This window comes from Seriola dumerili, unplaced genomic scaffold (assembly GCF_002260705.1).
Source record: "Seriola dumerili isolate Sdu_G_001 unplaced genomic scaffold, Sdu_1.0 BDQW01000012.1, whole genome shotgun sequence".
NCBI classification, from domain to species: Eukaryota; Metazoa; Chordata; class Actinopteri; order Carangiformes; family Carangidae; genus Seriola; species Seriola dumerili.
In genome coordinates, this window is record NW_019174267.1 from 1,041,434 (window position 1) to 1,068,667 (window position 27,234).

General features: G+C 43.1%; 1 protein-coding gene across 1 annotated transcript in view; it reads right to left on the reverse strand.

Annotated features, from left to right (window-relative positions):
• ppfia1 (PTPRF interacting protein alpha 1) overlaps positions 1–27,234 on the reverse strand; it is a 43,983-nt gene that overhangs the window by 5,139 nt on the left and 11,610 nt on the right. Inside the window, exons 3-24 of the mRNA XM_022750257.1 lie at positions 23,012–23,113; positions 21,136–21,300; positions 20,949–21,023; positions 19,150–19,251; positions 17,076–17,309; positions 16,406–16,552; positions 15,811–15,945; positions 12,618–12,701; positions 11,900–12,031; positions 11,630–11,692; positions 11,401–11,480; positions 10,079–10,229; positions 9,243–9,466; positions 8,914–9,145; positions 6,432–6,461; positions 5,517–5,641; positions 5,259–5,431; positions 5,069–5,162; positions 2,513–2,594; positions 2,223–2,423; positions 1,879–1,941; positions 799–825 (exon numbers count right to left, since the gene is read on the reverse strand). Of these exons, the coding sequence (XP_022605978.1) occupies positions 799–825; positions 1,879–1,941; positions 2,223–2,423; positions 2,513–2,594; positions 5,069–5,162; positions 5,259–5,431; positions 5,517–5,641; positions 6,432–6,461; positions 8,914–9,145; positions 9,243–9,466; positions 10,079–10,229; positions 11,401–11,480; positions 11,630–11,692; positions 11,900–12,031; positions 12,618–12,701; positions 15,811–15,945; positions 16,406–16,552; positions 17,076–17,309; positions 19,150–19,251; positions 20,949–21,023; positions 21,136–21,300; positions 23,012–23,113 (2,721 nt within the window). The remainder of the gene's footprint in view (positions 1–798; positions 826–1,878; positions 1,942–2,222; positions 2,424–2,512; positions 2,595–5,068; positions 5,163–5,258; positions 5,432–5,516; positions 5,642–6,431; positions 6,462–8,913; positions 9,146–9,242; positions 9,467–10,078; positions 10,230–11,400; positions 11,481–11,629; positions 11,693–11,899; positions 12,032–12,617; positions 12,702–15,810; positions 15,946–16,405; positions 16,553–17,075; positions 17,310–19,149; positions 19,252–20,948; positions 21,024–21,135; positions 21,301–23,011; positions 23,114–27,234) is intronic.

Below are 27,234 nucleotides of genomic sequence, written 5' to 3' on the forward strand. Positions count from 1 at the left end.
AGCGTTTCTAGTGGCTAAGATCACGTCACATGCAACACTTATATTTCTGTAAATAAACACCATGTTTCACATCGTTTTTCTCACAGTTCTTTTTGGAGTCGTTCGGACTCAGTCGTTCTCGAAGATGCAGATGTTTCACAATACTGATAAAGAGTCCAGCAGTGGGACAGTTTTTCTGAAGCCAGTATTTTGTAATGGCTTTTTTATTTGCTGCCAACATGATCTTTAGGAGACAGGGATCACCTTTGCTTTGTCCTTTACCTGCCGTTCTTAAGATGGTTCGAATCCCCTCCTCCACAGATTGGCTCATTGGCTTATTTCAATTAGAATTATGGGGTTTTATTTATTATTCACTTTAATTGGAGTTAAACCATATTAAAAGGGATACATTTTGATTAATAATATTCATCACAAGGAGAGGTTATCTTTGTTCATACTACTGTTTGTCCTTTTGCAGTTTTTTCCTACAGATGTTTTAGATGACATATTCCAAACAGCATGACGGTCTTATTCAAAGAGAACAGAGGTCCAGTACTTCAGGTCAGTATTCACTGTAGTTTCTACTGTTCAAATAAACCAAAATAAAACTGCACAATCTGACCAAACCACCAAACGTGTTCAGTGTGGAAGCAAACTTAGTGAAAAACATCTGGAAATAAATACAGAGGGAAAACTGTGACATCTACTGTGAGAGGTTATTTTTTAAAAAGAATAAACGGAGTAAAAGCTGGTGTTAAGAACAGTAGAGTCAGAAGGTGAGCAGGTGGTTTTTTTTTGGGGGGGGGGGCGTGTGCAAACCTGGGCCCAGCTGCCCTCGTCATCCTCCTGGTGTTAGCATGGTTAGAGTGACAGCATGGTGAGAAGAGAAGACAGGCGGGGGGTTAGTGATGCAGCAGTGCTGGGAGGTTAGAGCAGCTTCATGTGGAAAATATCATTCACAGTAACAGAACAACACACAAATTAATAATTAATAAAGAGGAAATAAAAACATTATCATTGTGGGAGTGTGTATATGGATGAAGTTGTTACTGGTATTTCATTTTAGATTTTGATAAACAGATAAATGTAACTACCCAAAGCACTTTTTCTTTTCATATTCTAAGTGCGAGATCCTCATTGTTTCCTTTTGTGTTTCTTCTTCTTGTTTTTATTGTTTGCACAGATCAGGAGGAACGCTCCGAGGATCGTTGTGTACAAGACTTTCTCTATTCTGTTCTACAAACTGTGAAACTTTGTCAGTTTTTTGACAAATTGAAAAAAAAAAATCAGATTACTGCATCACACTGATTCAAAGAAGCTACCAAGGTATAAACGATTAGACAAATTTAAATTGTTTCACAGTAAATGTCGTCATATTGCTCAAACCTAGTACATGGTAGTGTTAGATCTAAAGAATAAAATAAAATAAGGACATGAAGATGGCAGTGTGATGTTCTGACTGTTTCAAACATCAAACTGTCAACAAAACAAAACGAACCTTTAGAAACAGCTGTTTTAAACCAACTACACAGCTAACACACAAACACACACAAAACTAGCTAATGTAAACGCGCGCACACACACACACACACACACACACACACACACACACACACACACACACGGTTTATAAAGCCTAAAGCAAAAGACCAACTAGGACAGAAAAATCACAATAAGGCTTTTTCCAAGTTTCCTTGTGAGTCAGATTTTGTGTGATGTAATATTTTAGATAAATACTGAAGTGATCAACAACAATAACATGTGTAATGTTATTATATACATTAATATATGTGGTCAATGAGTGAGGTCCGACTGTCCTAAAGGAAACTTGGAACGAGCCTCGACTGTCACCACAGACGCGAGGAGCCACCGCTGTCGAGCCAATCAGGACAGACTAACCGTGGGAGGCGTGGCTGCCAAACTTTCCATTTCTTCGTGAGTGACCCAAACATTTCCTGTGGTCTGATCATGTGACACCCCCCAATCACAGGTGAGAGAAGAGCGCAAGGAGGGAGGAGCGATTGAGGACAGACAAGAGAATGGGATGGAGAGAGAAAATCAAGAAGTGCTCGTTCATTTGTCGTTATCGTTGTTAGCAAAAGAATGAAGCAACAATTTGATCCCCTCATTAGTAAATGTTAAATATAAAATTGGTTAAATGTTAATGCATGCTCAAACAGGTGATATTGAGGAGACAAACAGCTACGTGTGTGTGTTTCGTGAACGTGAAAACAGATAGATACCGTTCTTGAGGTGGGCGGGGCAGAGGGGCTGGTCAGAGACATGATTTCCTGGATGGCCAGGCGGAGCTTCAAACGGTGTAACGGGTTACTGATTCCGATCTCCCGTTGGATCTCCGTGTCCGACAGCGCCGACATGATGGCTCCGCTCTTCACGTTGGCACGGCACGCCGCCACGTACCAGGCTGGCATCCCCACCCACAGCTGCTCAGAGGAGAGACGGTGCAACCAGTGAATAATAGATTAATAATAGATATTTTACTAGTTTCAGATCAGCTGCGTCTGTGTCGTACCTCCAACCAAACCACAACAGTCGGTCCGTCCCACTGGGCGAACGGCAGGCCCTGCCGCCGAGCCTCCTCCAGTAATTCATGCCTGAGACACAAAATTAAAAATTAAAGCCGATACGCACTAAGACTTTGCCCAAAAACCCAAACGGTAGCCACACCCCCAAAACCACAGAGCCCGTCATAAACTCCCAATATGCACTCGACCAAATCCACCTTTTGAACACACACGTACACAAACCGCAAGACGCCGACCGACATGCACAGTCAGAGCAGAGAGCAGGAGTTTGAGAGAAAACAGAGATTGACACCCAGGAAGACTCAGAGACGAACTCATCTGGAAAACCTTCGACAGAAATTTAAAACCTCCTCTGCCTTTTTCAAGCCTGAACTGCCCAGGTTCAACCAGATGGGTCTTTGGTTCAGCCGCCGGGAGATGACTTTGGGTCACAGCCAGGGGCTTCAGGACCGAGGGACTTTATTAGTCAGTTAGGTTTTCTCCCAGAACCAGTGCTTTGAGAGTCCACTTACAAAGTCCACAGTGCGGACGCATTCCTCTACAACTGCAGGTGCTATGACATGCACGGAGGGAAGGACAGAGAAACTCTTGCAGTAGCTTTCTACATGTCGTTCGTTGGTTTCATGCACATTCTCAGTTTGTAATAAAGGAACAGAGACATTAGTCCGGGAGGTTTGTGGGGATGTTTGGAGGTTCATTACCATGGAAACAAATGAATTTAGCTGATGCTGTAAAATGAGGAAAACTACTGTGGTTGGCCACTAGATGGGGCTGTGGGACACCCATCCTGTGTTTGGCAGATCTGCCTTTATAAAAGATTAACAGATGGTCAAAACAATGTTGTTGCTGCTTCAATTAGCAACAACACACTGATTCTGCTGAAGTGTGTTGTCTGACGTTTTCAAACTTACAGACAAAAACAAAACTAATAGGTTGAATTCTTCCATTAAGTATCTTTCCTGTAGTTGTAGTGCAGAACTTCATGCTCCGGGAAGGAAAATTTGCCACTCACTAAAAATCAGCACACACACATTCCTGTTAGTTAAGCTCCTCTGTGGAAAGCAGGGCAAAGAGCAGCGTGGAAAAGCCATCAGACACTCAGAGGGACATTTGTTCGGGGTCCTCAGTTATTGGTGAGGTCAATGTGAAGCCGAGTGAAGGAAGAAAGATAAAAGGCAAAGCAAAAGCAATATGAACCAACTTACCCTGTCTTTGGACTACACATGGAATGAGAAGGGGATGGTAAAAAAAAAAAAAAGAAAAAAAAAAAAGAGGGAGGTTGGCAAAACAATAAAGAGAAAGAATGAATTGATGCTAATTTAAGAGCTACATGGAAGCAAAACAACATTTATGGTGTTGGCAAAACGTTTCACAAAAGTAAGAGCGAAGGAAAAAACATAAAAATCTTTGTAGGGGGGAGGGGTGGGGGTGGGGGTGGGGGGGCAGTGGAAATGACTGGGTGTGGAGTGGAAGGAGGATGAGCTGATAGGAGTGAGCGTGAGCCAGGTGGCAGGGAGGCAGCGTGTGAGCCAGGCCTGAGCCCACAACAACACTCAGACATTTACATTATCAACACTGTACTCCAGTAAAGACATGCTGTACAACAGGGTGTCATCACATCCTGTTTAAACATCATTCTCCGTTTATATTAAAGGGGTGGTTGGGGTTATTAGACGTGGCGTCGTGTGAGGTCGTCATGTCCAGTCAGTGTGTGACCTGCAGTAGATTCAGTCTCCAGGAGCAGCAGGAGGACCGGTGCACCAGCTGTTTTAGAAACTTTTGAAAACGCCACTGAAACAATCCAATATCTGTTTAAATGAAGCTTCATGTAGAAGATTTTTATCTTCCCGTCTGTTTTAACTATTAATCATATTTGTCAATATTGTCAGCACAGTTCCTTAAGAATAAGAGCCCATAGGGTAAAAAGGGAGGTGTTGGGTGGGGCGATGGGAGGGCAAGAGGCTGGATATAATAGGAGCATTTTCAAAAAGTTTAGCTCTTTCTGATTCACTCAGCTGACCCGCGGCTGCGGCGTAATACAGCGCACACTATGGGTGCACTTGTGCGTAGGAATACTGTAGTTCAGCGGTTGATGAAAATGTAGTGCCAAAATGTATTTAAATGTAATTAAATAGATGACACCGTGTACATACATTATGCCGCAGCCTCAGTTCAGCTGAGTTAATCAGTAAGTAGGAATATGGTAGTTCAGCAGTGGAAAAATGGAATAGTTCCAAAGGAAAGAGATATTTTCACGGGAAGAGAAAGAGCTGAAAATATTCTACATGAATCATACATTTAAACAGATGTTGGATTGTTTCACTGGGTGTTTTTAAAAGTGTCTAAAACATGTTTCTCCTGTTGGCCCCGCCCACAGCAGCTCATCACTCTGGTCCTCCTGCTGCTCCTCTACACTGAATCTACCGCATGTAACACACTGACTATGCATGACTACCTCACACGACGCCACGTCTAATAACCACAGCTATCCCTCTAACTGTGGAAACAGCTGAGTGTCGGGGATCTGTCGGGAAGACACTTACTTCTTCTGCAGCTTCCGGCTCTTCTCTGCGGGGCCCCCCAGGGTGCCCATTCCTAAGCCTTCCTTAGGAGAGCTCTCTGCCTCAGGAGTTCCAGCTGGGAACATAAACAAACACCTCGTTCAGCTCTGATACGGCCGGGAACAGCGATACTGGAGGCATGACGCACACATAAACATGCCTAGTGTCTGACCTTGGCTGGGGGAGTCCTTGCCGGGAATGCTGGGTCGGCCCTTCTCCTTCTTTCCAAAGAGGCGTCCAATGGAAGACTTGATACTCTTCTTCTTGGCAGCTTTGTTGAGCGAGTCCTGGCTGCTGTTACTGCTGCTGGGGTTACTACCCTGGCCGTCCTGCAGGCCGACCAGACTGTGGGAGCAAAGGGCGAGCGATTAGATGGAGAGAGAAGAGAGACAGAAGACAAACCAGGGAGTGAGACGGGCGCAGGTCTCACCCTCGAATGTCTCTGATGTCCTCGTGGCTGGCGGCGTGTCCTGCGTCTCTGTTCAGACGCATGGAGCGTGGAGTGGTGGGGGGTGACGTCTCACATCGGATGGTGGCCTTGTCATCCTGAGCAGACTGTGTAACAGCGGGAGAAACACGTTAGTGAGGTGGATCATTTTACTCTGTACAGACCACGACACACTTTATTCTGCACACACATAATAAATTAAATAGAAGCTGTTTCACTGACGTTACACTAGATATGCTTTATGCTCCGAGCAGCTTCTATATCAATACTACAGCTCAGAGTAAATACCAGGTGCAGCTGAATTATTTACTTCCAAAAAGGAAAATAAGATGCAGAGACACCTAGAAGAATTAACGCTGCTGACGTTGCAGCAGAGAACGAATGTGATCAACGCTGCGGCAAAAACAAAAAAAAGTTTTTATGACTCTATTGTGGAAGCAAAACCGTAAATGCAAAGAATCAAGACTTCTGAGCAGGTAACATCAGAAATCTGTTGAGCCTAGTACTTAGCGTTATGTCCGGCTAATCTTTAGCTTTTGCTACAGAGTTAATTTTCTCATCCTGTCGGTCGAAGCTGCAGCAGATGAAAAGGATTCATGGATAAAATCCTGAAAGTAAATTAAAGTACCAAAACACCAACTTGATGCCAAAGCACCGAGGCAAACTCGTTCATGTCTCACCAGTGACCATCACAGGCTCTAATGATTCTATCACAACATCTTTGTGTGTTTCAAGAGGATCTTTGACAGTTTATGCAGCAGTGTAATGTTTACTGGGTGGTGAACTGTGGGACGGCATAGAGAAACTAAAGCTGAACATTGTGGATTACAGTCGGGGGGGGGGGGGGGGGGGTGACAGGCAGCTGACAGAGGCCAGTACAGCAGGTCTCTAGTTTACCTTCCTGCGGTGCTTGCGCAGGTCACTAGGCTGAAGCATGGCAAAAAAGGAGAGAGGAGAAAAGCAGTTAGTGAAGACACACAACAGACCAGCAGTGAAACCAAGCCATGCACACACACACACAGAACAGCAGGAGATCACAGCAAAGATATACATTTACCCATTTACCCTGAAACTGACACACACACACACACACAGAAGAACTGTCAGTTTTAATTGTGCAGTGAAGACGTGCAATTCCTGAGAAAAGAAAGTCTGCAGCAGCACGACCTGAGCAGGAGACACTGCAAAACAACCACGCTGGAAGTTGGGTCAGGACGAGGTGGGATGGGTGCAGCCTAGTTCAAGGACATTCAGGAAATCAGAGGGACAGACTTTTACACTAGCTCTAATATCTCAGCAGAAAAAGTCTCCATGACGTTTATTTGACTAATCGAGCGGGGAGGCAGCGGAGCAGCTCGACGGTCACTTCTGATTAACATCACAGCGCACAGTGCTATGAGCTCGCTAGCTTCAAAGTTATGCGGCTGCTTTTGCTTTATGTGATATTAAACGCTTGGCAGTGCGACACCTGACTTCATAAAGCGGAGCTGCTCTCGTCATTTTTTCCACTGCGCACCTTAAAAGCGAGAGGAATTTTTTTTCCGCGCTGCATTCCTCACAGGCCTGGCATTAGCAGAGCAAATAAACCATCAGCGTGCCACATTTCTGTGGGAGTTTCTCCTGCCCCCGGGGGGGAAAATACCTAATCACTCATTTCCTTTCCTCAACTGACACGGTGAGGCCACGGCGAGGAAGAGATTACTGAGCTATAAAAGGGAAACAGGAAGAGGAAATTGAGTGGGCGAGCAAAAAATTAATTTAATCACCCAAAATGTTCTTTTTCTTTCCAGAGATTCTTATTCAGGAATCAAAACATTCTGACGTCTGGTTTCACTGATGCTTTAAAATACAGACGTGACAGTTACTGAGCAGAGATTCAAACCAGAAACACAACGGACAGTTGTTTTTCTGACCAGCACTCCTTTCACATCTGTGCCCCGCTTCAATAAACTTCAATAAACTTCATGACCTTTTCACTACAATAACTGCTCTGCAGTCAAGCCAGTGCATGACAGCTTTATTTTTTCACCAACAAACATGACACATTAATGGAAGGGGGGGGGGGGCAGTGATTGACGACCTTTTTTTTCCCCCCTGGAAATCTTGAAAGGGCTGAACAGATGCAGATTCTGCTTCAACTTGAATCAATTCCTGCAAATCGCAAGATCAAGATTCCTTGAAGGACTGACAGATGAGTAATGCCAGCTCCAGTGTTAACAGGAAAAACAGTGGCCCAGGGAATCCAAATTTCCACCCCAGCTCACCGTTTTTTTAAACTTGATTGTGTGTGTTTCTGCACACAGGGGAGGGGTTGAGAAGAATGTAAACGTCTGAGCTGGGCCTCACAGAAACACTGAAGGCAGGCTCCAGTATCTTTGTTCTTTATCGGATTTGTTAATGCTGTGTTGAGTAAATCGAGACGAGGTGACTGCACAACAGGCGACGACAGCAGACGACATTACCTGCGGCCCAAAACAAACCACAGCAGCTCCGAGCAGCCGCAGGTACACAGGTGAGCAGGAGGAGCTCACAGGTGCAGAGAGGGGGCGTGATCTTTCGAGCTCCTAAACCAAAACAACACTGTTTCTGTTCTGCTAGCATTAACCATAAAAGGGAATCCTGGTTCCCAGCTGAAAGGTGCGTCGCTTTCAACTCACTGTTCAAACATTTACATGTAAACCAGGATGATCTTCGCTCTTTTCACAACGTTGTTTATTCCTTTCTTCTTGTTAATCATCTTTTCCTTTTCCATTAATGATCAATAACGTTTGAACCACCTTCTGTAAATTCTGTTCATAAAATAATATAATCTCTCTTAGCTACATGTTTGTTCTTCCTGCATGAGAATATGTCGTCACTGTGATGCTGTAGTCAAGATGTCAGAAGGAAGGGAGCAGAGAGGAAGTGGCAGACTGCACCCACCCGAGGAGGGGAGGAGGGGAAGCTGTGGAGAGAGGTACCTGGAAGTAGGGTGCATAGCTAAAGGCTTGAGGGGGGGGGCTGAAGCCAGTTGCACCATAGGGCAGGTACGTTAGGGTCTGCTGGGAGAGGGAGCTCTGGATGATGTAGGGGTCATAGCAATACTGCTACAGGCAGGGGGCAGTTACATATGCACATGGTTACACACTGTCATACATACACAGGGAATATTAGTACATGAATCACAGTGAAGAGATTTATAACACAAAGAGGCCAAAGTGTTAAAGAATAAATAGACAAACAAAAAGACGACAAACCACAATGAAAACAATTATAAAGAAAGAATAATTCTGACTTATTCAGATTTATATAACATCAGAGACCAACACTAAGTGATGGCTGTTTCAAACAGTGAGTTAAATGTGCTCTGGGAAACATGTGAGAGGAAAGGACGTGTTACCAAGGTCATGACACCCATGCGGTCCAGTTCTCTGTTGGGGCTGCGGGGGATGCGTCTGGGGGTGGAGTGACCAGAGCCTGGGGGGGAGCCGCCCAACGAGGAGCCCGCACACAGTGACGGAGGGATGGAGCTCATGGAGCGGAAACGTCCTCCCAGGCTGTCGCCGCTGCCCACCCTGCACTCAATCTCCTCTGCCCGGATCGCCGTGCTCTCCTTCTCCTCCTGGATCATCCTGCAGGAGAGGAAGTGAAAATGAAAATGCGAGATGTAAGGTTAAATGAAGCAGGGTTTTGTTGGGCTCGCTCTGGCGGCTGCGCAGCTGCCGGTACCTGATTTCATTGTTGATAGCGTCCAGCTGCTCCTGTAGCATTAAGGCGAGGGTCTGTGCGTCTGCCTGGCCACCCGGGGACAGCAGGTCCACCGAGCTGAAGATCGTCTCTCGGTCCTCCTCGAGGTCCGAGGCGTCCATGTCGCTCTCAAAGGCCTGGGCCACGTTCGCCAGCACATTGGCCTGCTGCATGCGCTCCCACTCCTGCTCATTAAGAGTCTGCACCTGGATGAACGCACACAGGTGTGAAACAGGGAGGGGGAGAGAGAGAGAACGGAGGAGGAGATGTACGAGTCAGAAAAAGCAGAAAAGGGATAAAAAGGCCGGAGAAGTGACAAGAGATAAAACAGTTAGCTGGATGTTTAATGCACCACTCGGACACAAATAACCGTCACTGCTGTCTCCACCACACTGACTTACATGTCGCTGATGTCCAGAGTGGAAGCAAAGAGACAAACGGAGAAGAAGAAAATCAGAGAGAAGTCAAACATTAGACTGAAACAGGTGGAGGAAGGACGAAGGTAAAGAAAAGGCAGCACGTGTTACGAGGAAGACAACACAAAAATATAATAAAAACCTCCATCCAGCGAATCTGAGATAAGTTTCTACATGTTTAATCTCTTCAAGCCTGGACAAACATTATTTCACTTACTTTAAGGTCTCACTTTTTAATTTCATTGAATGATGCCAGGCAACTGTTAAAATGTCAGGATAAATCACGAGGAGCTGAATCTGCACTGACTGATCTGACTGGTGCATTCTTTAAAAATTAAATGATCAACTATAAAGCCTCAAATCTTATAGTTTTATAATATAATAATTAATAATACAACTCACCTTGGATGGCTCGTCCCGGAGCGCGGCCACTCGTCCCTTTTGAGGTCTCCTCAGCACCAGAGCGCTGCCGTAATGGTCTGAGTTACTGTCCATCATTGAGGAGGCCGACACTGGATACCTGAAATCTGGAGTGCTGCCCAGCTGAGACCGTCTGTGAAAACATGAGACATGACATCATAGAGGTACGTGTTTTCATACCTTTGTGTTTTTCCTAATTAAGTTTTTAAAAGTTTCACCGAGTGCTGCACAGATTCAGAATCAGCACAACCTCAGCTAATTATACATGTCACTCAATAAAGACTTCAGTACAGTATAATACAGGTTAATAGCCCATAAAACTTCCATATTTGATAGATAAAAACTGTGAAAACCATAATAAAGAAACACAGGAAGTTGGACATGTCTGTTTGGATTGTTCTAGAGGTGATTCGAAGTTTCTATCTTTATACGCTCTTGATTTATTCTCCTTCTCTGGAGCAGCTACAACTTCTCCTCACTCTGAGCTCAGAACAAAACAGCCGATAGGAATGTAGAATTGAGTGATGTGAGTGTCAACGTCACTGGCCAAGAATGTGGATGAGAATCGATCAGTAAACACAGAGAGAGAGAGAGAGAGAGAGAGAGAGAGAGAGAGAGAGAGAGAGAGAGAGAGAGAGAGAGAGAGAGAGAGAGAGAGAGAGAGAGAGAGAGAGAGAGAGAGAGAGAGAGAGAGAGAGAGAGAGAGAGAGAGAGAGAGAGAGAGAGAGAGAGAGAGAGAGAGAGAGAGAGAGAGAGAGAGAGAGAGAGAGAGAGAGAGAGAGAGAGAGAGAGAGAGAGAGAGAGAGAGAGAGAGAGAGAGAGAGAGAGAGAGAGAGAGAGAGAGAGAGAGAGAGAGAGAGAGAGAGAGAGAGAGAGAGAGAGAGAGAGAGAGAGAGAGAGAGAGAGAGAGAGAGAGAGAGAGAGAGAGAGAGAGAGAGAGAGAGAGAGAGAGAGAGAGAGAGAGAGAGAGAGAGAGAGAGAGAGAGAGAGAGAGAGAGAGAGAGAGAGAGAGAGAGAGAGAGAGAGAGAGAGAGAGAGAGAGAGAGAGAGAGAGAGAGAGAGAGAGAGAGGGAGAGAGAGAGAGAGGGAGAGAGGGAGAGCAGCAATGCCCCAGACAAACGGTGAAACTAATCCAAATATTCCATAACTTTTAATGTCAGTGTCTCGATGGAGGTCAGACAAAGTTAGAAAGCGCCATGTAGTTTAAGGAGAAACGTCTCTGGCTCAAACGGTCGCGCAGGAATGAGGCTCTAAAGACAACGTGATATTTGGAGGCGTATTCTCCCACGGGCCGGACTGCTTACCCATGTAGTAAAGAGTTGCTCCTGCTCCGACCCTGCTCATTCTCCGCCCTCATGGTCTCAATCTGGATCAGAAGCTGCTCCTGTAGCGGAGGAAATTTACACATCTTAGTCATCTGGTGAAGAAACACCCCTAAAGGTAAAAAAGCCACAATTGCTAATATTTCAAATAAAAGAGAAAAACAAGCCAAAGTAGCAGCAGAAACACTTGATACTTCAACGGATCCCTCACCTTCTCATGGTGAGACTCCTCGATCAGCTTCTTGGTGTGGTCCAGTTCTCTAATCAGGGCGTTCTGAGGAGAGACAGACACAAGCTGACACACTGGGAAACAAACATTACCTGAGCTTCTAACCCTCCACCATGACAGACGATGTCAGAGACACCCGCAGCGGACAACAGCAAATACTTATAAGGTTAAGAGCACAGTGTCCTCGTCACGCCGACTTTAGAACGAGTTCCTAGATTCCACCTGTAAACCGTCGCTGCACCGGTGAATCACCTTGTCCTCCAGCGCAGACATCCTCTCTTTGAGGTGGAGCTGGAGTCTCTCGTTGGACTCTGACAGGAGCTTGTCCACCGTCTCAGACAGACGCTTGTTGTGCTCCTCGTTCATCTTCTCCCGCTGTCGTGCCTACGTGAGCAGAACAAGAGCATTAGTTTAACAACGCATCTCTTTTGTCGCGTTTACTCCTGCCGTCCTGAGTCCAGAGTTTACAAACACCTAACAAATTATTTTGGAAACTCTGCTGCACCCGATTTATTTTGAAAACTCTGGGGTTGTGTTTTATTTTGAAAACTCTGGGGTTGTGTTTTATTTTGAAAACTCTGGGATTGTGCTTTAGGGTGTTTTCACACCTACAGTTTGTTTGCTCTGCTCCGATTCAGTTGATGAGTTTGTAAACTTGTAGGTTCCGTTTGTTTTCACACAGAGAAAAATTAAAGTGAATCAAAATACATCATCACAAACCAGGTGAGAACGTTCCCTCCTCTGATTGGTCAGATTGTCTGGAGCAGGAAAGTGAATGCTGATAGAAAGTTAAAGGAACTGTTGAGCACAAACTTGTGAGTTCACGAGTTGATAATATGGACGGAGAACGTTTTAGTTTTAAAATGAAAACATAGTCGTGTGGACGTCGCCGAAGACTATTAGTAGCAGTAAAACTGAGCACTCGGTCCACTGTAACAGCAGCAGATTCCTGCTCTTCCCTCTTTCTCACCCTGAGCAGTTCCTGGTTCTTCTCCTCCAGCTGAGTCTCCAGCTGCCTCAGCCTCTCCTCCACATTACCGTGACGCTCCTCTGCCTGAAAATAAGGAACAATGACACAAAAACCTTTATCTTTTCTTTTATTTATCTTGTATGTGAGCTAATGAGAGTGTCTCTAAAGCTAGGCTAGCTTTGATCTCCCCTCCACAATGTCTGGTCAACCATCCTGGAGAAGGACCTGGCTCAGGAAAGGTCTGGGTAAACCAGGTCCTGCAAATCAAGCTGGAGTAAACCCCACCAACAGCCCGGTACATATGGTATCTATAGAATATGGATGTAAAATCATCTGTTTCAGGAGAGGAGAGCAAAGTAGCACAACCCAACAAAACAAAAACAAAAAAGCAGCCGGTACGTCCCACAATGCACCTCTACCACAGAACAGGGAAATTCATCCAGATTCTACATTCGACTACAGACGTGTTTATGTGGATTACTGACTCAAAAAACATTTAATCCCATATTTCATCTGCAATTAGATATGTTGAGAAACATAATGTGTGCGCAGCAGATACTATCAGTCTATTGGCTCGTTTTCATGTCAGAACCAATGGAGTGGTAAACATCTGTCTGCGACACTTCCTGTTCCAGTTTTCTAGTAGCTCTAACGGGCTTTGAGCAAATCAGCTGGTGCTTCCTGTTTGTGTTAGATACCAAACATTTTTTCTTTTTATCATGTGTTTGAGAAAAAGAAGGAGAGGCAGCGGCATGAAGTACTGATCAACACAGCTCACCAGAACCTACAGCAGAACACACAAGCAGACTGAGGAGGCCGGGACAGGACCAGGTATCAGGCTTCATAACATACTACCACTTTAACATCTAGTCTGGCACTGCGCTTAACCAGGCACTTCACACGTAAGGGATAAAATACCACTGAAATCAGAGGCGGACAAAGTACACAGCTCCATTACTGGAGTCACAGTATAGATCCTCCCGGTCAAATATTACTCCAGTACAAGTTGTTCAGTCAGTGTTTTACTTTAGAATAAGTACTGGAGAAAAACACTGAAGTATTCAACATTCTTGTTGTTGTATTGTTCCACATTTACAGAACCTAATGACTCTTGACCAACCTAATGGGATCTGACCAACCAAAGCATAAAAACAACAACTACTTTAAACTTAAAAGTTTATCTGGAATTAAATAAACGTTAACATATCTCAACGTGCTTTCTCAAGTTGGGTGGCAAATTTTTTTAGTCAGTGATGAAGTCTGGTCGTGGTAAACGCAGCAAATATTTCAAACTAAATGAATCTTCCTTTATTTCTAAACCTTCAAACACAGACTTCAGATCAGACTCTGGTGAAGAATCTTCTGCCTCATCTCCATCGTTCAGACACTGACAGGTTCAAACATGGCTGACAGTGGAGGAGGCGGCTGTGATTGGTTTTTCTCACATCACATTTTCAAAATAAAATAATAATTCATTCCGTTGACTAAAAAGCTCTGCTTCAAAGTAAAAGTACTTTGTTACTGTCCACCCCTGATTGAAATTCAGTGGAAATAATTGGATTTCTTTGCTATTTTAAAGAAAGCAGATCAGATTTTTATTTCTTCAGTAGTTCTGGAAATGTAAACAGCGCCACTAGTTCCTGTTGCTCTGGTTAAGTTCAGAAACAGAGCTGGAGTTTCCCAGTTTCTGAGCGGACAGGTCTATCTCTGTGAATAAAACTGGTCTACCTTCTTCTGAGTCTTAGAGCCTTTAGAGCCACACAGAACACACTAGGGGGTTTGACAGGGAGGTGGAAGGAGCAGCATGGAGACCACAGAGAGACAGACAGACAGACAGACAGACAGACATGCAGATAGACAGACAGACAGAGGAGAGAATACAGTGTTGGTTTAACATGAACACGATTAAACACAGTGGCTAGAGGGAGAAAACAGACACACATTCAAAAATGGAACATGAGTTTAATGATGGTTGTCGGAGCAGGAGGACAGACAGACATCATGCTGTGTGAGAGGAGGAACAATATGCTCAAGTAGAAGAGGGTGGAAACAAGACCGGATCAGTTATGTGGATGCCTTGGAAACTGCATGGAGGTGATATTAAACACACCAAGGCATCTCTAAGTCTGTCTCTCTGCCATGTTTTATATCACAACTGTGTGGGTTAAGGGTCAGGATCATTAAAAGTGCATGGAGGAAACAGCTCAGATGGGATGTGAGACTGAAAAAGAGGGGGCAAAAAGACACGGTCTGAAATGTAATCACTTCTAAAACAGGTGTTAAGATATTTTACTAAAGAAAATGTAAACTTTATGTACAGTTTGGATATTTTCTAAATGCTACAATATCTAAATCAGCATGTGACATCGCAACACAAAAGACTCAGATGAGAATAAGTTAAACGAGTTAAACAGTGGACGTCCATCATGACACAGCCGGTTAGTTTCATTTGAGTTAATTAACTTAACTAGCTAGTTATAATGTCGATTTTATCCATCCAATGTCATTACGTCTCAATAAAAAGTTGAGGTTAGCAACAACACAAACCAAGTGTAATAATAGTGTCATAATTTGATATTATTGTATAAATAAAAACTGTTTGAAACACATTCCTGTTAAACTTTTAAAGCTGTTATCGAATTTTTATCAAATTTTTGCCTAAATTTCTTTAACAAGCTCAGTTTTTCTTAAACTCTGCCTTCAATTAGTTCAAGGAATCACTGTTACGTCCAGAATATTGATTAGATTTTGTTATTTTTTCCTAGACAAAGGAAAACCTCAAAAAGTGAAAGTTGAGCTGCTAATAAAGGCGCCGAGATGTAAGTTCAGCAGCAGCATCGTCCAAGACAAAGGCTCAAACTATAAATGGATAAAAACACAGGCTGAATCTCTAAAAATAGTTCCCTGTGGATATTTGGAGCAACATAAACAATGGCTTCCCCAGTGGCTTCCTCTGGGAGCTCCTCGCTGTTTCACTGTAAAGGAACTGATCTAATAGCCCTGATTGTATAATGTGTAGAACGTAGTTGGAAGTAATGGGAGTTTTAGTCAGTTCATATTCACATATCAAGGTTCAGGATTTTAAAAAACCTCTGATGACTCAACATTTTAATGTTGACTTTTCAAGTCTATTATAAAATCCTAAATCCACCAGGTTGAATGTCTGAATGGAAAAGTGAACAGGTGCTGATACCTTGGTGAGGGCAGCCACCCTCTGAGCTAGCTCAGCCTCCACCTCAGGCAGAGTCTCTGCCTTGCGGATGGTCTGCTGCAGCTTCTGCTCAGCCAGCTCCAGCTTCTCCTGGAGCTGCCGGTTTCTGTCCTCGGTCTGCAACAAACCAACCAAAAGCAAACAGTCATTAGCCAACATGTCAGAGACTCGTCTGTGCATCGTCCTCGCCTCTGGGTTTTTTGCTTTCAGTTCCACAAGGTGCAGAGAGTGGCGGGAGAGAAAGAGGGAGACAAAGTGAGACAGGCGGTGGGGACGGGTCAGGGCGGGGAGGGAAGGAAGTGAGGAAGAGAGCATTCATGACGACACAAAGACAGACAAAAAGAGAAGAGAGACATCTCCATCTCAGCGAGTACATGTAAAGAGACAAGCCAGTGTCTGCGAGGCTTCCCATTCAGAGCCCGCTGCGCTGCTCAGTGTGTGAATACAGAGGGAATTCATTAGCAGGAGTCTGAAAACTGCCAAAGAGAAACTGCAGGCGATTCCTGCTGGCAGACAACGAGGAGACGGAAACACCAATCACACTCATAGGGATTTCTTATTTTTTTATGGGGCCTACTTGTCTGAAGAGGGAGTCCTTGTTGGCCACTTCGTTCTCCAGCTTGTCGTTAAGGTCATGGACGGAGGTGGCCTCCCGCTGAGCTGCCAGGTAGCGCTTTTCCAGGGTGGTGATCCTCTCCTCCATATCTTCCTTCTGAGCCACCGACTACACACACACACACACACACACACACACACACACACACACACACACACACACACACACACACACACACACACACACACACACACACACACACACACACGCATTAGTGTGCTCTCTCCTTGTGGTCTGACTACTGATCACCTGTGGTTAACACTCGGGTGTCTGCGGCTGAGAGTAGTGTGGCCAAAACAAAACAACATGTCGTCCGTGTGGAGCTTTTACAAAGTGTGTGAGACTGATAGAACGTACGGCGTCTGCAATGCATGTCAAAAACGATCGGTATCGGCCGATCGCACTCATAGATGATCAGTAACGGCAGCAGAAAACGTGATCGTGGCATCCTCACTCTAACGGACTGTCCACTGAACTTTGCATCTTCATATGGAAGAGAAGGACTCATAATAATATCTGAAGCTGCAAAAGTAAACATCTGTTTTATATGAAGGAATTGTTTAAACAAATTCATCTAAAAATGCTCCTAAAGCTTTTACTTTGTGTTACAAACAGTTCCCGCCCTCCCCACCTCTCTCAGGTCTCTCTGTAGCCGCGTGTTCATGTCTTCAGACTTGATGAGGTCCTTTCTGGCCGTGTCGAGGTCCTCCTCCAGCTCATTGATGCGTGACGCCATGGCGGCCATGCGCTCCTTCATCTGGCCCAGATCGGCCATCTGACGGTCCACCACTTCCTGGAGCTCGCCGACCTTCCCGAACCCAGGTCCCGACTCCTCCTCCTGACTCAGTGAACCGTCCGAGGAGCGCTGTGGGTGAACGAACCGTTTTAGATTCACAGAACTCATTTCAGTTAAACAACAGCACAAACCGCCATTAAACAAAGAGAGAGTCACATTCACGCTACACCTGCTGCTCCTCAACCACTCAGACCTGATGTCACAGTTTTATTATTAGTATTATTTATTTTAGTATTAGTTTTATTATTATTTTATTAGTTTGATTATTATTTCATTAGTTATACTATTATTTTACAGGGCTCCAGACTAACTTTTTCACTGGTTGCACCTTTTCTTTTGGCAGAACATGGTATCAAAATGGCCAATTAGGATATTCAACATTCTTCCATTATCAATGACACTGGCAGAGACGACATCAGTGTCACCATCAATCATAAATTGATTGTTTCTTCATGAAGGAGGCTCTGAGGCTTCTTCTTCCTCTTCTTTGATTATGTTAATCAAAAATGTAAAATTAGTTCTCTACGTTTCAGTAATGACGTACAATAACATCCTTGATTTTTCTAAAGACAAACTAACCTAAAAACTTTTTATTTAATAATCACAAAGTTGCAGAGCAACAGACACAGGGCGTCACGGTAACCATAGTAACTCACTCACACGCCTGTCTGCGTGCGCAGAGGAGCATCATGGGAATAAATGACAATAACTCATTTATAGATATTTCTCACTTTGACCTGATGAACTCTGTTTCTGTCAGTGTTTTATCACGCAGCAAAATGATTTTACTGAGGGTCAAATCGCTCCGTTAGAGACTGTATGCAAATCTTTTCTCCCTTATTTTTCAGCATGTGCACATTTATTTTTCAAATTTCACCTAATGTAAATATTAAATTATTACTGTATTAATTTATTTGTTTTTTTATTTCTTTATTTTATTTCTCTTTCACTTGTTCACCTTGGATAAAGTTCAAATCTCAAGGACAATCCTTATACATTCATGTCATGTTTTTATCAATGTGAATGTATATTAATTTAATTTAACAATCCTATTGTGAAAACGAGCACTGATACAACAATTCACTGTATGTGTGATTTTCTCTGGCTCAATAAAACATATCTGAAATGAAATGAGACGTGTACGCTACATGCTTTTAGGTTTACTAGGAGATTTAAAAAATACTACTGTGATATGACGTTGTGATATTAAAGGAGACGGAGCTCAGCTCAGAGTTGAATCTGAGCCGTGACCTCTCATTGGCTTCCCTCTCCACCTGCCTCCTCCTCCTCCTCCTCCTCCTCCTCCTACTCATTTAGATTTTTAAAATAATCGCCTACAGACCGTTTGATCTTGGAACACGGTAATAGGAAGTCACACCGACTGAGGCAGAGAAGGAAAAAAAATAAATAAAAATACAGGCATCAAAATGAATAATGATCAAGCACTCGCATTTATACGACCATGTGCAATTTTAATTCGCACACTCTCAGAAAATGGGGGCATGTGTGACCGTCTCGTGGCAGTCTGGAGCCCTGTTTTTACTGCAGAACAAGCTGTCAGCAGGAACCTGGACTGTTTCCACCAGCCCACCTTTGCATCTTGTCTGTGCATGTGTGTAGATCACATTGCACAGTTAATCAGTGCATGCCAGGGCAGAAATGTGCTAATGCATGTATTATCAACCTGTAGAACTAAGGCTCATTATCATTTGTTTAAAGTTCTTGTTGTTTTGTTTCCATCAGATTTAAGGTCTTTAAAAATATCTATTACAGTAAATTATAGCATATATATCCTGAATTAATGTAATTAGTTATGACTTAATTTAATTAACCGAACAGATGGTAGACACTTGTGATACATGTGGCCTCCACTTGGCTTCCACACACACATGCTGTTGAGTAACCTCACCTTGCCATTAGTGCTCGGTGTGTTTTCAGAGTTGTGGTTGACTTCGCTGGTTCCATCTGCCAGCCCTCTCTTCAGGCTGCTCTGCTCCCTGAGGTATGCCAACTAGAGAGAACACCGCTCCGTTAACACTCTGTCGATCGACTCGTTCATTTACTGGTGATAACCATCTAAACAATTCTGGTTAACCGCCAAACCAAAGGGCGGTAAACTGGTCTGCTGCTACTTTTTAATCATTTGTGATGACTTCTGTGTGTATATGTGTGTATGTGTATGTGTGTGTGTGAGTGTGTGTGTGTGTGTGAGTTCAAACCACGACTGTTCTGGTTGCAAACTCTCATGAATACACTACATAGACCAACACTATGTCCCCGCGCCAAATGGCCAAACCAAAGAAAAACAAAACAGCAAAAAGCTGCCTCGCCTAAGGAGGGAAGGTTACTAATAAAAGCAGAGTGGCAAGTGGTTGATTTTATGTGTGCTGGTGTGTGTGTGTGTGTGTGTGTGCTGGTGTGTGTGTGGGTGGGTGTGTGTGTGTGTGTGTGTGTGTGTGTGTGTGGTCCCAGGCTGATTCCCAGGAACAAAAGATGACTGTAGCATGAAGCAGAGAGGAAATCTAGGACACTTCCACAAGATCCCCTGGGCCTTTTGTCAATCTTAATCCCATTCAATACACAGTGGACTCGAGACTCTTCCTCCCTTTGCATGCATGTGCACGCGTGTGGACTTGAGAGCCGTGAATCTCCCTTTCTTCCACTGTGTGTTAATATTCAGCAGAGGAGAAGAGAGGCGTCTTTCAGCAGCTCACATGCACTAAACGGCCGCAATGATTTCTAATAAAATAACTTTAGGTGCTTTCACAACACATCACGTCTGTTTTCAACTGGACGTTCCTTAAAAGGTCTCACAATCTGACAACAGCTGACTTTCACTTTGATCTGACTGTAAAAGCTGCATCTCAAACCATCGCATCGTTCAGTTTTGATTCATACATCGTGTGTGTCATCAGTTACTGTGATTAAATGTACCAAATGTGTTGAAAAAACGAACTAAAACATCTTCACGTTTCATTTCTGTGAAGCTCAACGATACAAAGGATTTTTTGAGCTGTTGACCTGCGGGTTTAAAAATGAAAACATCTTTGAATGAAGCCTATTTGAATGAAGGGAATTAAATGATAAAGGCACCTAGGTACATGAAACCCAATGACGCACAAACACCACTCGAGTAACAATACTTCAACAAATTACCACAGACAGCAGTGACATGCAATGGTGGGAACCAGCTGTTTACTGTATGTGTTTTTTCTGTGGTTGAATTGGTAAATGTTGATCTGAGGAGAAAACATTTTAAACATTGTAGGTGATTTAAAGTCAGAAAATATTCCTTCATCTACGTCGACTACGTTTTCATTCGAAACGATCTCCCTCCCTCACACCTGAAAACACACACATACATGACCATCCTTACACTGAGCATGCGCGAGCCGGTGTAAGCAGGAAGTACATTGTCTTCTCTGCAGTTGGTTAGCTGCAACACCACACAACACAACACAACCCCAGAGTTTTCAAAATAAAACAAGTCCAGCAGAGTTTCTGGAAGTCTCTGTTTTCGAGGCTCGAAAACTCTGGAGTTGTGTGGACGGGAGGCGAAACGTAGCAAAAAGAGATGCGTTTTAAAACGAAAACGTAGTCGTGTAGACGTATAAAAAGTTGTTTGTTTATACTTATTTTGACAACTTGGAAATGTCGTCTTGGTGATGAGTTGGAGGTTGGAGTTGATTAGAAGTTATGTTTACTTACTTCTTTGTGCGAGATGGTGAGCTGCTCCTCCAACGCGCTGCATCTTTCCAAGGCAACACGTAGTCTTTCTCTCACCTAGAAACCACGTGGAACAAATAAAAATAAACCCACACAACAACACAAACCTCTCAGCAAATATATTTTAACACATATGATTCTATGCCTCAGATCAGTCACACAGTCGTACCTTCTCGTCGAGGGCTTTGTGGTGTTCGAAAAGTGACTTTAGGGCTTTGAGGACCTCCACTTCACTTGAGACGCCTGCTGGAGACTGAGCCTGCCTCTTCACCACCGTCATCCTCAGGCTGCGCTCGTGGCGAGACACTAAGCACTCCAAGTGCTCCAACAGGAGCTGCACACACAACACACAGTGTTACTGGTGTTTAGAAACTCATCGGCTCATTTCTCCTCTTGTTCCAAAGTAAACAAATGTGCACTATCTGTTATCTAACTTTACAGTTGATACCTGCTTGTCAGTTAGATAACAGACAGACAGTCAGATCTATCCTACCACAATACAGGCAACAGGTGAAGATGAAATTGGGACACGTTTGAGATAATATGTGATAATAAGATAATAAGACGTGGAAATTTGCCTTTAGTTTGACGGGTTGGTTAAAACACATCATTGTAACTCACAAACAATAAATACAATAATAAAACTAGACCTGCAAGAAGTTATCAACGGGGTTCAAGCCCCTCAAGATTGTGTCGCCCACTAGTGGCCACTATGAGTCAAATTATGCACAGACCCTCAGAGTGATATGACAAACTTCTCTCCAAAGTTTTGTGTAAGGTGATTTTTTCCAAAAATATGCAACACTTCCTGTTCTGACCGGTAGCTGCAGGAAGGTGTTTCATTGTAACGTGCACATTTCTTGGAGGAATGATAGTCGTCTGAAAACTTTTGATCATGAGTGTCTGTAGATTATATCTGCAAAGTTTCATGCAGATTACACTTGCGGCCTTGGAGGGGTTCGAAAAACTAGGTTTTGCATATTTCCTGATTTCGCAAAAAAAAAAAAAAATTGGCTGAAATGGGCGTGGCCTATATCAGGAGGTTCAGCTGTTTTCAGGTTTGTGAATGTGCCATTTTTGCAGAAAGAAAAAAAAAGCAGCATTTACAACAACACCTACAGATATATAGATGTTAACTGATTGCATATTTTAAAAAAATATAGAGTGACAGACTTCTTCATTGACCAAAGGTTGCAACGAGGCAAACACTGCAAACATCTGTCACAATCCAGTGGATAACCAGAACAAATTTCAGCTCTGTGGGACGTACGGATGATTTATTTTGAACTTTAATCCATCATTACCAAATTTTATGCAGCGACTGAATAATGACGATTGAAACCAAATTTCTTACGAATCCATTCAGTCAATTACGAGATATAAACTAGTAATCTTTGTGGCGCCCCCTAGTGGCCGACTAGCACCAAATATTGCACAGACCCTCGGAGTGATATGACGACCTACTCTCCAACGTTTTGTGTTAATAGACGTAACTTTCCAAATATATGCAACACTTCCATTTGGTATAAAGGACTTTCTGGAGACTATCTCGGTTTCTGTTTCGGCTCTACAGCGTCTTTTCCTTTTTACCTCTTCGACCGTCTCAGGTCTCACATACGAAAAGCGAAAAGTCTTTCCACACAGGAGGTAAGTGTGTGAGAGTAAACAGGTGACAGTACTGATGAATAACACACTGGTCCTTCTCAGCACACACAGCTGTCTGCAATGAAATTTATTGTCAGTGGTTGAAATATTTTGATGAGTGAGCAATTTGCAGAGCAGCAGTAACGTGTGACGATGGTTAGCGTGAGAGGACAGAAACTGATCTGTCAGCCAGTGTTATGACAACCATCTATACGCAAAACAGAAACACAGGAGAACACAGGCCGACCAGACTGTGACCTTCACTGGTGGATGGTGAAGAATGTGAAATGTTTGTTTGATAGGGAATAATTCAGTGTGTGTGTGTGTGTGTGTGTGTGTGTGTGTGTGTGTGTGTGTGTGTGTGTGTGTGTGTGTGTGAGAGAGAGATGTTTTCTACCAACCCGTGTGTTGTTTCTCTCAGCCTTCAGCTCTGCGATCTCCTCCTCCTTCTCCAGAAGCTGCTCCCGGCACACGTTCACCTCCTTTGTTAGTGCAGCGAATTCCTAGAATAGAAAAGGACAAATACAGTAACATGTAACTGCTACTTACTAAAGCTCCGTTTTGTTTGGTTTTTTGTAAGACGCTGGACGCTTGAGAAAAAAATGAAAATTTTTGGTAATGTGGAGGCCACTGGAGCGATCTCATGTCAGTTCATAAAAGTAGATGCATGTTCTTAGACTGTCGACTCCAACGCCTCAGGTTGCCGACAGGAAAACAACAAAACAGGAATAAAAAAATAACAAAATATTCAACTGGATTAATGAAAAACCTCCTACTGTAACGCAGTGGTAAAAGGATATTTTAAGGGTTTTTCACGTCAGGTTAAGAGGAAACGACGACAGTGTTATAGATATCAGGCCTCTGATGGATGACTTGCCCAGAGATGTAAGTGATGTCGTCCGAAGAGGAAATGCCACATTGGATGAAGAAGCTCCAGGGTAACGGTCGGGGTAATTATGTTTTGATAATGTAAAGACAGACTGCTTAATGTATTTTTGTTTGTTTTATTTATTTATTGATTTGTAATTTGGTTCCTTATTTCTTTGTTTCATCTTTCATTTTTATTTTTTGTATTACTTTCCTTTAGTTCAGGCCTGTATTGTGATGATGTTTGTATTAGAGTCGTGCAAATAACGAAAATAAAATTTGTGATAATAATAATAAAGTAACATATACTACAGGTTGCTGCTGTTCACCTTCTCTAATCTCATCCTCCACTGGTGAGACAGATCTGTCACGTCTCATCCTCAGGCTGTTGCTCCTGTGAAGGTGTCGGAGCCTCTGTGTGAGACGCTTCGATCGGTGATTGTGTGTTTTTAAAACTTATTTCAGGGCTAGCAAGTCCACCCGGGCGTTGCGTTTACATCAATGCTGATCGGAGCCAGAGCCGATAAATACCTGCGTCTACTGAGGAGTTCTTTGACCCAGGTGTGAATGCTGATTGTAACCTTTCCATTGCCGACAAAATGTTGGAGGGCCTTAGCTAGTTTTTTGACCAATTGAAAAGCGGCTCTAGAGTGGGTTGGAGGGCGTCAAATAAGGGACATTTTCAGCAACATGATATGATAAATAAATCAAGTTTAACAAACTAATATCATTAGAATTGTTTATTGGTCAAGATCAGATCAGAACATGTTCTGTAATGTAGAAGTACCAGTAAAGTTATCTCACTGTTTACCTATGAACCGCAGTTCAACCATCATCTTCCTCTCCTTTGCCGCTGCAGTCTACCACACCTACAAAACTAAGGTCATGTTTACATCTGAAACAATGGAGGTGGAGACAACAACCACTTCCTGTCTGTCCTGTGCGAGTCACCTTAACTCCTTTGTGCTTTTCTGGCAGCTGTAATGTTCCAGCTGAGAATCTTCTGTCTTACTTTCTGAGAGTTAATCATGTACAGTAGAACGCACAGACTCGACCAGGAAGACGACGACGACAGACGTTAACACGGGACGAAGACAAAAAAAAGATGGTGGCTACCTCATCAGAGAGACATCATACGACATACAGCGTCTCAGTGAACAGACTTGTTCTGATGAACCTCACATTACTCTCACGTCTTGCTCTGGTTCTCTTCACACACACACACACACACACACACACACACACACACACACACACACACACACACACACACACACACACACACACACACACACTGCTTTTAGGAATTACATGCATGGTTGGACCTAAAGAATGTGCCATCCTGATTTTTTGCCCTGTAGCAGGCACCCTGAGTGGTGAGGCCTTCTTGCTACGTTTCAGAGGGTGGGAGATGTGTGAGTGTGCAGGGGCTGGGGAGGGGTGGAGGTGGTGGTGATGTGTGGGGGGGGGTGGGTGGCTTCTGGAACTGATCGTTCTTTTCAGTCACTACCACAACTATTCTCCCTTCCCTTCACTCCAGCCTCTGAGCTTTTCCAGCGACTGGCACAGATTCAGCCCCGCTAAAGGAGCAAGACAGGGGGAAGTCTGCTATTGGCTCAGACCGAGGTCTCCACTCTCTGCGAGCCAATGACAGACCGTAAGAGGCGGGCCCAGGGGTAATTACAGAGTGGCTTACTTCCTACATTCCAGAGCAGACGCTGAGGTTGACTTGTACAGCAACCTTAAGATCTCTCTGAGGCTCTCTCCACCGTTTATGAAACCTCCAGTTTTCCCCTAATGTTCCTAAACTCATCATTTACACACACAGAAAAGTGGGAGAGTTTGGTGCCTGGTTGTAAACTCACATAATGGAAGTGCAGTTAAGTAACTTGAGTCTAGGAAAATCTAACCATAGAGAAACACCCGCACAGGGCTCAGTGGCTATCAAACCAACTGATCCATTGGCTTTTATTTATTACATTTTTGAGGATCAAAAATTTACAAATGAAAGACAACAGCAGGAATACACAGCTCACTCAACACAGAACACATTCTCCACACTTTCCAAAATTAAATAGATGAATGGGATTTATTAAAATATAAAATAAGATTAAAAAAAAACCCAGAAGGATCATGGAATTACATTCAGCAGGTGTAATCAGGCATAAAAAGGGAATAATGGCATACAAAGCACAGAGACCTACAAGGAAATGTATTTCGAGATCTTGGCCCATGCTAGTTCGTACAGTCCACTCCGAAGCGCCTGAGCCCCATCAACTCCAGTACAGTCCAGAAATGGATCTCAAACATGAAAAAACGCCTTTTATTTATTGTTTTGAATAATTTCAATATTATTCTATTTATTTATAACATCACACGTGAAGCAGAAAAACAGATTTCTCAGTCTTTTACATGGTTTAATCATCATTTCTGTGAAATTTTAACCTGCAAACGTTTGAATTTTTTGCTTGAAAAATGACTAAAACAAATAATCAACTAATCAATTAACTGACTAATTGTTGAAGATCTAAATTTAAGAATTTAATCCACACACGTGAATATAAAATATGAGTCTTTTATACATGTGAACGCAGCCATTGGCATTCAAGCCTGATCCCATTTCTCCCTGCAGCAGGGAAACTGGTGTCTGGCTCAGTAGATGAGCGACATGCTGGTTAGAAGTGGACTGAGCTGCTCTGTAAGCCTTAGAACAGGGGAGGGGATTAGGGGGGGGGGGTACATGAATATGTGTGCCAACCTATTAAAGGAACAGCGCACCAAAACACAGAGAACACACAAAAGCTTTTCAGGGATAACTGTACTCGGCGTTCAGATGTAGACTGAAGGACATCCCAGCACCTTTGTGTCTGTATTATAATAGAACTAAGAAATCTGCACAGGGATGAGCAGGTGGCATTAATGAGTAATGTCTCAACAATTACATTTTTTACCTCTTTAGACTGTATTTTGCATAAATTATAGCATGAAAAATATTCTCATTCGAATTCAACAGATTCTTGAAGCAAAATTTATTTCAAAAGGAGAAATTTAACTTACAAATTCTTAAATCTTATCTTCTTAAATCTTAAATGTGGTTCATTGTATTCTTTGTACTGAAGTGGTATTTCACGTTGTAGTAATTTATAATCTATTTTATGTTTATGTTTCTCTGTCCTTTTTAGTGCTACTGTGTTTGTTTAGCAGGGAAGAAATATTTGAATAAATCTGGTTCATCGTTATTTAATAGTCAGTTTTTGTAATAAAAAAACAGTAAGTCTTCAGAAAATGCAGATTTTGGAGGATGTAGTCATAATGAAATTCAAGGATATTAATGCAATGCTTCTTCTAGATAAGTAACCTTGACAAACTGTAGCTTTAATGCTGCTCTTTTAGCATGTTTTTATGTTTTAATGTCACATGAATAATGTGTTTTGTGTCTAACGTGTCTTTTGATGTTTTTGTTTTTTAAATGTGACCTGCATCCTGATCTGTGGAGTTTGGTATCTCGTTATGTTAGTGACAGATAAACCTGATTCTGATTCTGAACATACTATGTGAAAATAAAAAAGTAAAATGTGTCGGTGTTCACACTTGGGGCAAGTTGAGGCATCTGAAACAGTGAGGTTCCTCTCTGTTGGCACAATGGGATCCTGTTTGGCTGCAGCTGCTTCAAGCTAATTTTCATAACACTAGTTAACTAATTTACTCCACATTTTGTTTAAAAAAAAAAAAAAAAAAAAGTATGGGTACTCTTCGT